At 39.3% G+C, this 13,055-nt stretch overlaps 1 protein-coding gene across 1 annotated transcript in view; it reads left to right on the top strand.

Annotated features, from left to right (window-relative positions):
- WDFY4 (WDFY family member 4) overlaps positions 1–13,055 on the top strand; it is a gene marked incomplete at its 5' end in the record, with an annotated part of 85,418 nt that overhangs the window by 59,874 nt on the left and 12,489 nt on the right. Inside the window, 3 exons of the mRNA XM_010147650.1 lie at positions 7,692–7,769; positions 8,654–8,852; positions 11,135–11,301. Coding sequence (XP_010145952.1) covers positions 7,692–7,769; positions 8,654–8,852; positions 11,135–11,301 — 444 coding nt within the window. The remainder of the gene's footprint in view (positions 1–7,691; positions 7,770–8,653; positions 8,853–11,134; positions 11,302–13,055) is intronic.

Raw genomic sequence — 13,055 nt, 5'->3', positions numbered from 1 at the left:
AAATGCTTTGATTTCTTAGGAAGTAATTAAAATGTAAATTAGCATGTCATTAAATGCACAAGGGAAGTTTGGAATCAAGTATTCATTTCAGAACTGCTCATAGCGTGCATTTTTTTACTTCAATGAAAACGAGCACTTTACTATTAATGATGTATATTAAACAATTTCCATTATAATATTATTGTCTTGTTTAATAACTGGCTCAAAGCTAAATTACAGTATGCTGCAGCATGCTGGACAAAGTTTCTTTAACTTTGAACAAAGAAATTCTTATGTCCTCTTAAGTGTATATCTGACACACTGCTCATTTATAATTTTCAGATTATTTACAAGATCATTAAGAAATAATTCAACAGGTCAATAAAGTTAGATAAGAACTGCATGAAAACATAAGAAATGCAGACCTATCTAATTTTATGTAATACAAATTGCTGAACTTCCTGAAAGGTATGGGAATAATTTCACATTCGTTGAAGACAACTGTTTAACAGAGAGGTTCGAATATAAAAGTTGTATGATGATGAACATAAATTATTAGGCTGACTCGGATCCACAGGCCAGTCATCCCAGAGTCCATCCCCTAAAAAGCTGATGCAGGTTGCTAGATCGTGTGTGACACCACAATGCACAGTAGAAAATCGATCCTAGCAAAATTGTTCCTTTCTTGATTTATATCAGCTTCATCTTAAAATCTGAAATACAAAAGATAATATCCTTATAACAATAATAAACTTTTTGTGAGTAACTATTCAGAGGGTGGTTTTGTTTGTTTTTAAACTCACTGCTGTGCTGTGGCAGTGAAGTCCATTTAATTAAAAATTGTATGAAAAGATGTTTTATTTCTTGCATATTTTTTAAAAATATATTTTTGCCTTTTAAGCTAGAGATTGTGCCTGGTTCAGATTTAAGCTTAGGTATAGAATTTCAACAAGTGGAATTTAATGTTTAAACTGTTGGCATTGAAATCTGATCTTTTAAGAGCTGCTGGTTGCAGAGTTTTATTTTCAAATAACAGAGATGATGCCAAATGATTTGAATGGTGTTAATGTGGATGGAAGAAGTTTTATTTGGTTGTAGAGAAACCCTAGAAACAAGTGCTAGCCACTGAAACGGATTTTTTTCTCTGCTGAATATGTAGAAATACAAATAATTTTGCATATTTCTTGGTTCAAACATATTCATGTTCTTCCAGAATTTTGATGCAACATTTTATTTATAATAATTTCAGGAAGAAATTGTTTGAATTAAGTTGGTTTATACTGATTATTTGATTCAAAAACCTGAAGCAGCAATTTAAATTGAATCAAACTCAGATTTTTGTTTTAAAACTTTGAGTGGAATTCCTATTCTCATCCACAGGTTCCCAAAAGAAAATAATTTTTCATTATTCAATATTTTTAAAGTTCTCTTTGTTTTATTTTTAAAGACAAATAATGCATTTTTTCCAGTTATGCTATTTATTATTAGAAATCTTAATAAGGACAAGAATTATGACTGAGTTTGCCAGTTAACAAGTTATGAGTTTATATATGGTGTCTTGTCTCATGCAGGGAGCAGTATAAAATGCACATAGGAGCCTGGGTGCCCAGAAAACTAAGTATGAATTTCTATCAGACAGCAGGGACTGAAAATAGCTAAGAGTGTGAACTGGATGGTGGTATGTGCAAGTAGAAAACAGGAAATCAGACCTAGAAGTCTCTGCAAGATGAAGTTAAATGTTTCTCCTAAATGAGGGTATAGGTTGCTAACCTGTGCTGAAGTCTGATCATTCATTTATTGTTGCTGTTATCCTTTCTTGCCAAATTAAAGATAAATCTTGGTTGTCCCTGTCTGTCTTCCATTCATGCTTTCTGCTGCAGTGTAGCCTGTAGAGTCCAGGATTGTTCTACAGGCACTAAAAGTACTCCAGAAGTAAACTCATCACCTTTAAATGTGTGTCATTTTAAGAAAACTGATCATTTTAGGCATTTCTTTGTATTCTCTACTCTGAGCTCTAAGCATACACTAATGTTTACAGAAACATTTTGTCAGTTAAAGGATTAAAAGTGCACAATTTTCTTAAATAAAAGCCATGATTCAAATGTAATCAGGAAATGCTAGTGCATGAGGCTTTCAGATAAATTCATTGACATGTTATGCAGTAAAGCTCTAAGTTACACACATCTGTAGGACTTCATAGAAACTGCCCATTATAAATAGAAATGGGTAAGTGGTGAGTTAGAACATGTGAAGGCAAGATGAGTCCCGTTTCTATTAACCATAATGCCAAAGTCTGACTTTCACCTTTCGCTGGAGGTAAAAGCTAGTACCTCTGCTGTAACAGCATGGAAACTGAGCCCTTCAGGAGGTTGGGAGAATTATCCCAAATTCACAGAAGTAATTCTCAGAGAGGATTAAGGAACAAACATGTCTCACCTCCCATTGTGCTTTTTTGCTGATTGCAGTCAAGTTATCTGTTCTCCCAGGGATTCCTCTCTTCAATAGTATCATCTGTTGAAGGAGTGTGTATGTATGCATACCTACACGTATATAATTGCTATAGAAGTAGAGCTGCTTCTGTGTTGCATAAGTTTAGCTGATAAATACAGTGTGGAAGTCTCATCACATACACCATATTCTCTTGAAACCCACCCCTCTGTGTGGGTACATTTATGATACATTGAAATATGGAGGTTTTTCTCATTAAGTTTGCTATTCCCCAACCAACTGGTGATGCCAGGAATCCATCCATGATCCTTAGGAGCAGTTGGCACTGCGCATTAGCCTCCTAGCGGGTTGAGGCACGAAGCTTCCATGCAACACTTAACTGCTGGAACTACAGTCTGTTGAAAAGCTAAATGAATTTTGGCAAAGCAACAATAAAATCCACATGGCAATAACAATTTTGTGATTCAAAAGAGCCTGCAAACAACCCTCAGTGTGGAGAGTGTATGCGAAGGACTAGGACAAACTGCACTTTAATCTGCTAAGGAAAACGTTATCTGCCTTAGCTTGTTACCAGGTGACTAATGAAACACTTTTCCCTCTGATGAAATGCAGCTACTCGCTTCCTAGTGCACAGTCAAATTACTTGAAAAGTAGTCTGGTCGTAAGTTGGGTGGCTTACTGTTTGCACAGTGTAGCAGTGTGCCTGGTCTCTGATTCACCGTGCTAGATTTAGTAGCAGTAGTAGGCTTGGAGATGTTATGCCCTTTGTCCCTGTATCTGAATACAACAGGAGTTGTATTTGAGACTTCGCCCAGTTGTATTTGAGACTTCAAATCTTCGTCTTACTATAACTCTTGGGTTTTTCTCTATAAAACTGGCATGCTAGCTGTAATCCTATCCTCTGCTGGTGAGGCTGATGAATAGTAGGTTGATTTATTCTCTGTGATTTAAATGAAAGGACCAGAAGTACTGGGCTTTAATTGTGCGTGTCAGGAGGGGAAATTCTGGTTAGATCTGTAGAAGAGGGAAGAGCATGAGAACAGAAGTGAAGATAGTTTTCACACCTCAAAAGAGTTTAGGCTCAGAACTTAATTGCTGACAACCTGGGTCTGCAGCTATGTAAGTAATAGTGGTTCAGGAATTTTCCTCATTCTAATAATGCTGATTTCCTGTTTCCCTCTTTTGCAGACATTGCTCATAGAGGTTTAAACCATGTTTAATTGGCACTTCCAAGGTCCAGGTGCTATGTGTATATTATCTGTATGTTTGGATTTTAAATGATTTCCTTAAGGGCAAATCTGCCCACCCTCAGTAGCAGACAACCTGTATATGAAAGTTGTGATGTATTTCACATCCTGAAACACAGTGAATTCTTGAATCAGGGTCATCAAATCTGTTCCTGCCATGCACAAACTCTCTGTAACTGTCACATATGTTATTTACATGCAGTTTGTTGCTCCTTACCTGCTGTTCTGTTTTTCTGTGACCATGGAATACTTTCTAAAAATCTAGTGATTGCTTGAAGAGCTGTAATTAAATCAAAAAACCTTCTATGTAGAATTGTGAAAGCCCAGGTTAGGCGAATAAGGTATGTGGGCTCTTACTGTGATATGAAATCTAACATCTAGTAAACTAGCTACATTAGAATAGGATCTGGCACGGGGAACATAAGAGTAGAAGGGATTTCCAAATTGGTTTGTCAAATTGTTTCTCCTTCCCACTACTGCCTGCTGTCACCATACACATCCTCTTTGTGGACTTAGCAGGCTGTTTGAAATTAATTCCGGTTGGGTGTGCTCCATCACTAACCCTCCTTGTCCGGCAGGTAAGTCATAGTGGCAGAATGTTCCAGAAACTCACTTGTCTGAGTTTCCCCATCTGTAAACTAAAGACTGACGTCTTTCATAAACACCTGAGATGTACTGGTGAAAGTATTGTACAAGAGTAGATATTTTTGTTATAGCTGCAATGCTATATGAATGTTTTTATTATATGTGCTTATATATTTACAGGGTTTTTTTTTTTTTTTTTGCTCAGAAGAGCTAAAGTAGTAGGCTAATATCACTAGGTCTAATCCTCAAACAAGAGACAACTAAAACACATGCTTCAAAACAAGTATGTAGGTCTTCTTACTATCATCCATGGGGCTATTCACTCAGCACAGTAAGGGATCTGGCTATTTGAGCTTTCCTTTTAGCTCTTCCAAGTCCAACATTATTTTGTCTTGAAGTTTATTTTTATTTATCAAGAGTTTTGGCACATACTTTTTTGTGCACGTGTTCTATAATACAACATGTAGCCTCTAATTCCCTATAGAAGTCTCAAAGTGCAGAGCTCCAATGACATAATGTTTCTTTAGGAAAGAGCTATGGCATATGTGGCGTCTGTATCATGCAATATGAGTTTATTATGGAAAGCCTGAATATTTATGGGGTGCAGGAGTGTTAAGTGAGCTACATATATAAATAATTAAAAAATCAGACTTAAAACATTCCAGAGCTCAGAAGAGAATTGTTAAGTTAGAAATCACACCTCAACCTTTCTCTCTTTTTTTTTTTTCTTTTCTTTTTCTTTTTAACCGTTTCTTATTACAAGCAGCCTTTCAATTGCTTTAGTTGAAAGAAATAATAAAAAAATCCACTCTCAGGATTTTTTCGGCATGTTAGTTTCTCTTTTTGCCAGGATTTTTCTCCTTGCTGGTTTTACCTTTCCCCAGTGCTAATCATTTTCTCTCCTATTTGCATGAGCACTCCATGCAGCAAGAGGAGAAATGGGGTTTGATTCTGTGGTTTGTCTTTTTTAATGGGGAAATATCTTGTAAATTTCATCACCTTTACAAGCTCTAAATATTGGCTGGGGAATCTGAGGCAGCAAAATGTCCTGATTCCACTTAGAATGTGATTGTCTAAGGTTGCAAAGTAGGGAAGTGTGTGGGGGGAAAAAAAAAAAGTATTAAAGCATAGTATCATACTCAGATTTTTAGACCGCAATGGATTGATATAGACTTTTAGTCTGCTCTTCCCTGGAATGCAGGTAGTTTCTTGCATTTACACTTGCTTTTCTGCATATGAAACTCAAACCTTATGTTATACAATATAACAGTTATCAAAGCTGGCATATTGCTTTTTGTTCAACTGTGGTACTGTTGTATGTAATCTACTGCACAAAGAGTTGCAATTTTAAAGGATAACTACCTATGATTTTTAGTGGAAAGTGTTTCTTTGTCAGAAGCTTGTTTGCACTAGTTGCATTACATTAAGCATTACAGTGTAACGTAATGACTGACTGAAATTTTCTGACTGAACACTTAATAAATAATAGCCCAGTCCATATTCACCATTTTTATTGGATATCTTTTTGGTTTTGTTCATTGTGGGATTTTTGGGGTCTGGTTCCACCCACACACACACACACACACCCCCCGCACCCTCTCCACCCCCTCCCCAACCCCTTCCCCCCCAATCAGTGATCTCCAGTTTTGTTAACTGTTCATTTCATTTTACCACCAGATGGTTTTCTTACGGGAATGATCATCAGGGACATGTTCATCTGGTTGAACATGGCTAGCTATACCTCATTTGCAAGCCAAAGTGGTTACTCTTCAGTACACCAGACAAGGCTAGCAGAACTTTTCCTTCTTAGGATCTTTCATATGTTTCAAAGACTAGGAGCTGGGTCAGTAAAGTCAGTGAGAATCTTTGCAATGTGGGCTTTGACCTTAAGGGTCTGATACAGTGGTCATGAGTGAAATACAGACTATGACCATCTCTGAAACATCTGCCCGTTGAGTACTGACTCAGCTTGAATAGCCTGTGGGTATCTGGAATGGTTCTTAATACTTGGAGGAATTGCTTGTCTATTCCGAATGGCTTTTACCCTATGTCCACATAGGGCTGGTATCTCAGCTCTTCTGTACTGAGCCTGGCTCAACAGCACAGAGATGCTGTTGCTTTCTAGGTCAGCTTTTATGGGAGTTTTATATGAATTATGGAATAGTTTTGTGAGGCCGCAACTGTGATTACAGGTTTAATGATGCTTTAAACAAACAAAAATGTAATGACTTTCATCAGTGTAAAACAGGAGCTTCCTGCAGGGAAACACCAATAAATGTGACTTCGCAGCAGGGGTACAGACCTGGCTGGCAGCCAGCAGTAATCGGCACACCACATAGACCTTGTGTGTTAACTTAATTATAGCACAGTGCAAGCAGCAGCTAGACAGTTTGCTGTGAGGAATCACTGCCAGCGTGGCACAGAGTCCATGCATTTAAAAGTTACCCATCTGATCCATGGCTTTAGGTAGTGAGAGGTTGGAACCTTCACAGCCAGTTTAGCCTTGTGCTGTGACACACAGCTATCTCACCTTTGTCAGGGAAGCTTGGGTGGGCATGACAGTCTTTGAATGGCACTGGGGGCACTCTAACCTCTCCTGTATAATTAGCAAACAGCTTCTGGCTTCTCTGACACCTCTGATCCTCAAGAATTTATCAAAAGAACAGGTACTTCTGCTACTCTCTACAATGAAGTTAGTGGTTAGCCACTCTGATTTTTTTTTTTTTTTTCCTTCATGGCTGTGATGTAACTTTTGTAAGTTCCTGGGAAGGGTAAGAAGTCTTATTTTGACTTCAGAATCATGGTCAAGTAATCCTGTATCCTTCCTACACATTTGGCTGGCACATGGAATAGATATTTATGGTTTATTCGGATACAGTGATTTTTGGGATTCTGTTTCTTTCAGTAGTGATTAGGAGCATCATCCTGAGTCAGGTCCCAGTGTACTGTACCATTGACTTCAGGGAAAGAACAGTTGGTTTCCTGTCTGCAGAAAGGGGACATGGACCATTCCTTTCTTTGCACTTTCTGTTTTATGCAGCAAGGAGCAGGTGTGTCGTTACAGATCTTTACCTCAGTCAGGTTCTCTACAACAGACAATTGCCTTTTCATGCTACTTGCAGTGCTAACTAATGTAGCTCCAAAAGGTGGAGCCTTAAATTTTATTTGCTGTTTTCTTTCTTCCTCTGAGTAGTTACAGTAATGACCCTTGCTAAGATCATGAATATGTTTATCTTCATGGTGTAAGTGTGCAACGTGCTCTCAGATGATTGGCTCATCACTGTAGTCTCTGGAGAGGCATCAAACTCGCAGATACAGGCCATATTCCCTAATCATTCTTGTAAAACACAGAGCAACCAATTCCTATTTATGACTGTCACAGAAATTGCACCTGCAGAACCTTGTTGTAATGTGTTCTGATGTTTCTTCTAGGGATTTGTGTCATGTATGGAACGTTACAGAAGAATTGGGCAGGAGCTGTATGCCTCTTTGTACAAGAACCACATACAGGTAAGGAACAGGAATATTGTGCAACAGCTTTCAGTTGTTGAAAAGATGATCTTCTGCTCTGAGAAATCAGGTATTTCATTGGTGAGATGAGTAGTATGCCCAAAGAAATGCTGAGGGTTGATGAGTTCCTGACATCACCACTGAAGTGTGATATAGCGTCCGTCACAAATCACATTGCAGATCCTCACTTTATCTTCACTAATATTTTTTTCTTTTGTTTAAATGAATTGTTCTGCTCTCATAGTGGCAGAAATGAAAGTGAGAACTTTTTTCTTAGCAGCCAGTAAAACTTTTAAAGAGTTCTCAAGCTCATAGCCAGTAAAATCTCACAGATATGGTTCTGTTTCAGGATTGGCCATCAGAGACCAACAAACTTTTCATTCTTTGGAATTCCAACTTCCTCTCTCCTCTAAATTGATATTTTAGTACTCCCAACCCCCTGCACACACCTCCTAAATAGAAATAATTGAATTTATGCCACTCGGAGGGAGCACAGTACACTTCTGACTGAGACTTTGAGACTGTTTTCAGTGGGCATGGTTGTTTCCATTTAACACAAATATTTGCCAGGAAAACCTGAAGTGAGTAGAACCTCTGTGATGTTGTTCTCCTGGATCCCTGCTTTTGAGTTAGAAATCTAGTGAAAGTAGCCATTTTCAAGGAGGCTGAAATTTGTGTCATGCTTATACTTGTTATTGTATGGCTAGTAGCATCTCCCACAGCACACTTTCAGTAGGCTGACCTGTGTTTGCTGGGACTGCAGTGCTCCTTCTGCAGCGGTCCCATCTTGTAGGTTGGGTAGATCCCTCAGAATCACTGGCGTGGTGCAACTGCTGGATGGGAGAGGTGTGCAAAAGGTGACACAAAGTGGTTCTGTCACACAGATGCTGCAGTGTGGTTACAGCAAAGCAGCCAAGGACTGGATGGTACTTGAGGAGCAACTTTTCTACACAAGGGGCCCGTGGGGAGGTGCATCACGATCCTTAGAGCCACGATGGATTCTTGATTGTTATGAAGGGCCTTCACGAATGAGGAGGAGGATTCGGCATGTGAACACCCAAGCACCAATGATGCAAATGAAGAGTGAGGTAGAAAGCTTTTGTAGGAATTGCATAATTTGTGTAACTGTTGCTGGTGACTTCATACTCACCTCTTTCATCTGGTTATTGTTACCTGACTCACCAGTATGCTGTGCCATGCAGAGACAACCCACTGAATGGGTATGGTTTTGAGAGGGTAAGAGGGGCTGCAATGTTTTTGGTAACAACAGAATGATTTTTCCTCATTTCTGAGCTAAGATCTCACCAGACATATGAGAGCATAACCTGACCATACTTTTCTGCTTGTGATATCTCATGGATATAGTATTTCCCAGTGTATGCAACTGAGTCCAGTTAGAAGGCTGCACTGTCCTGTTATTCTTACACTTATTAGGGTTCCTAGAACTGGTGGATGATCAAAAGAGAAATTAGAGTGGTTTGAACGAAGCATTGAACTGTGTATGTGGAGTATTTACTACTGTCTGTCTCTATAGTGTCTAAGTGCCAAATCCTATAAACCAGAAGCATTTTAGTAAGTCAGGAGGTTCCCATCACTAGGCCATTTCCAGCTTTTATGTGAAGCTTGGATTCTGACAGTTTTCTGTAGGCTGGGTGGTATGATATTTCCTATAACTGGTCTCATAGAGGGTCTTCTTTGAAAAGACAATAGTCCTTTTGCTTAATTATTGACATTTGTTCCTACATTTAATTGTTCCTTTGGGTTCTTTCAAATGAGTGCATTTGAATGTCTAAGGCATTCATTTGCATTGTAGTTCTAAATCTGTGTTTATTCTCTGCAAAAAGATTCTGGGTTATGTTTACCTGTCTGCATGTTCCACTCCATTCATACTTAGTCTCTTTTCAGGTTCTCCTAGCAAACAGAAATGAAACAACCTCTACTGCTGAAGTGAATCCAGGTAACGTTTGCGGGCTAAATTAAATCAAGAGGGTCGACACAATCAGCCAAAGATAATTTGAGTCAGTGTATAGAGTTCCAGGTCAGAATTTCATCTAGTGAAAAAAAAGTTACTGTTGGCAGTCTGGGCTAAAAAGTCACTTGAATATCTGGGAAGACTGATGCAACTGCTGTAGGTGGTATGTAAGCTGTCTTCGGAATTTATTATTATCTTGTTGCTGCCAGAAAGGTCTGAAAGCAAAAAAGCTATCTTGAAATGAAAGCTTTGGGCATTCTTGGACTCCTGGAAAGCTCCCAACTGCTTAAACTCAGAAGGAGAAGTGCAGACTTTCCTCCTGCTTGTAGTAGACATTCCAATTCTACCTCTGAAATAATGTTTAAAGTCAGGTGATAGATGGCTCAGAGAAGTGGTAATAGGAATTGTAACTTTCCAAGAATGTGGACAAAATAATAGAGTGGAAGGAAATAATAAAAAAAATAACCTGTCCAGTTGGTTTTGAGTGTTAAAAATAGAACCAGATTTTTCAAAATAATATTGTTACATCACCATTTTTCAATTTCCAAGGCCAGATTTTCTGTTATGTGAGACATTAGAAGAATAGGGAATGGGGTGGGGAGTGGAGAAATATGGTACAGAAGTCAATAGCTTTTCAGAGAGAGGGGAAAACCTCCCACTGAGAAGGAACTATGGAATTGGAAATGTCAGCCAAATCTAAGGCTGTGGATTTCAGCCCCCTGTATGGCTGCTCCAAGTCAAGCTTCTAGTGTACACTGTTGGAAGCAGGCAGTGGTGTTGTTCTAGGGCCTAGAAATCAAGTGACAGTGGAGCTCATTGTTCTAGACTCCAAAGAAGATTAAAGTACTACTTGGTTTCGGAATGAAACTGGTTACAGTCTACCTCAATAAGAAGGCTGACCACGCTTTCCCTAATTGCATGCACTGTGTGAATTTTAAAAACCTGGGACACAGCTTGAGCAAGATGAGAGTGGATTGTCTTTCTGTGGGTGCTCTTAAGACCCTGCTCAGTCCCCAAAAGACTACCATTTTCAGTTTTTCCTAATTTAATCTGAGTAGGTGAAGAGATTTCATTTTTTTATATTGTTTGATTATCAGATGACTAGCCCAACTCAGTGCAGAAATTAGAATAAATACATATGTTCAATATGTTTAAATCTTCAGTGTTTATAGGAATTTAGTGTAAATTGTGACTGGTGCAGCCACCTGGTTTTAGTTCCCTGAACTAAGCATCCTTCTTTATCAGTCACAGATTTTACTTATCTCTTGCCTGTTTTTTGCAGATAAATAATGCTGCTTCCCAAGGTAGAACAGATTGGGTAAAAGCCTAAATTGAAAATGCTTTTGGTGTCATCCATCTGCCACTAAAACTGCAATCTTTTATACTGATACAGGAGAACTGACGTTAAATGGAGCAGAAAGGGAGATGGATAAGAAGGAATCGGATTGTAACCAGCTAACATTCTTCCCTGCTCTTCATGAAAGTTTCCACTCAGAAGACTTCTTGGAACTGTGTGTGGAGAGACAAATTATACTGCAGGAGTTTGCAGAAGGTGAAAAGGTAGGAAAGGTGAACCAGAAAATTTTCTCTGCAGAGATGGCATTTTAGAGGGTGAATTGGACGTGGAGGCCTATCTGTTCCTTTCAGTTTGGGGTTCAGGTGGATTCAGGCTACAGTAAACATCACCATTATCTGTTCCTTAGAGCAATTACAGTTTTCCAGCCTCTGTATAAGGACAGAGGCTCTGACACTTTCTGCAGTGTCTGGATTGAAGTTACCTCTGGAACAGTGTGCCAATTTCATATAGGTTGCTAGTTCAGTGATGTTTAAATCTCTTCCTGCTGGACACCAGAAAACGTTTTCTTCATCCTTTCACATGCCTTTTTTTTTTTCTCTTCTCTGCCTCCCCATGAGTACTGGAAACATTCTTCCCTCTAAAGGCATAAAGACTTTCCCTGCTTCCTGTTTGATGCTTCCATCATGTGTTATCTAGTCAAAACAGTGGTCTTCCTTCTTTGTTCTTGCACTGGACTGGATGCCCTTTTGCCAGTTTCTTCCTAGCATAAGAAAGAGGCAGGTTCAGGAACACTGAGCTGTGGAGTAAATAGGGGTGACTCTGTAAGGGGGGCAGTAACTTTGGTCTGGTGTTCTCAATTCCATCCCTTTGCTCAAAAGCCAACAACCTGCCCTTTGCTTTCAGCATAGTCCCCACAACTGTGACTCCAAATCAAATCCTTGGTGTTGGATAAGCAGTGTACATAGCCATTTTCTGCAGGACTGGAAGAGGTTTTGTCGTGAGGAATAGATCTGGTCTCATTCTCTGATATTTTGCAGTGTACCTGTTTCTTCCAGTGGCATCATTCCCGCTGTTGGCCCAAGGGTTATCATCCCATAGTGGAAGCCAAGTGTCAGACTTGGAGTATTTCAATGCAGCCATCATAGTGCTGTGATAGTTGTACATAGATACAGAAATAACTATTTTATTTTCATGTCTCAATACCATTGCCAAATTTTCTTGAGGCTTTGCAAGTGGCCAAGGGTCACATTTGTGCTCTCTAATATGATAGCTTCCTTATGCTATTAGAGTTGTTGGTACATTGTATGTCTGTACAACATAATTCATTTCCTTGCCCCTCCTCCTCCTGCCCCCCCTCCCACCCATACCTCTCCCCAGCAGAAGGGCACAAGCATGAAAATGTGAGGCATGTTTTCCATGTGCTGATCTCATTTTGAGCCTTCAGGCTGTCTGTCTCTTCTCCATGTAACTCTGTAGGAAGCCATCAGAAATGCCAGGCATGGTTTTTTCCAGACGCAGTCGCTGTGTTGCAGAGCTGACAGAAGTATTAAAAAAAGCAGTAGGGGGTGACATTAACTGTCCTGTGCTCACTTAGTGCGCTGCGGTCCTGCCTTGTAAATGGCTGCCTCCTGAGCTGTTTGCGCTTTAAGCAGGCAACTGGAACCATCTTACCTACTGCATTGCACAGAAAAGTCATTGCAATGCTTTGGCAGATATTACAGATTTATTTCTGGAACACAGGGATAGCCCTTCTCTGGAAAGTAGTCATTGTTTTATAATGTCACACGTTGCTATTTTTTTGCATCGCCATTAAACTGACACCTTTGTATGTATTCAGATATGTCAGATGGCTTTTTGCAGAAGCAGCAGAGCAAATGCTGTTGACACTGTCCGTTGGTTATGTCTGTTCTCAGCAAGTTCAATCAGGAGAATATAAGTGCAGGTGGGGTATTGTCCATTTTTTTTATTGCTAATATCATCGAGTCTTTTGTTTTATCTTGTTTGCAAAATAGACTAG

This window comes from Eurypyga helias, unplaced genomic scaffold, assembly GCF_000690775.1.
Source record: "Eurypyga helias isolate BGI_N326 unplaced genomic scaffold, ASM69077v1 scaffold13092, whole genome shotgun sequence".
NCBI classification, from domain to species: Eukaryota; Metazoa; Chordata; class Aves; order Eurypygiformes; family Eurypygidae; genus Eurypyga; species Eurypyga helias.
Note: the sequence above shows the minus strand (reverse complement) of the source record. Positions and strands in the feature narration are given on the sequence as shown.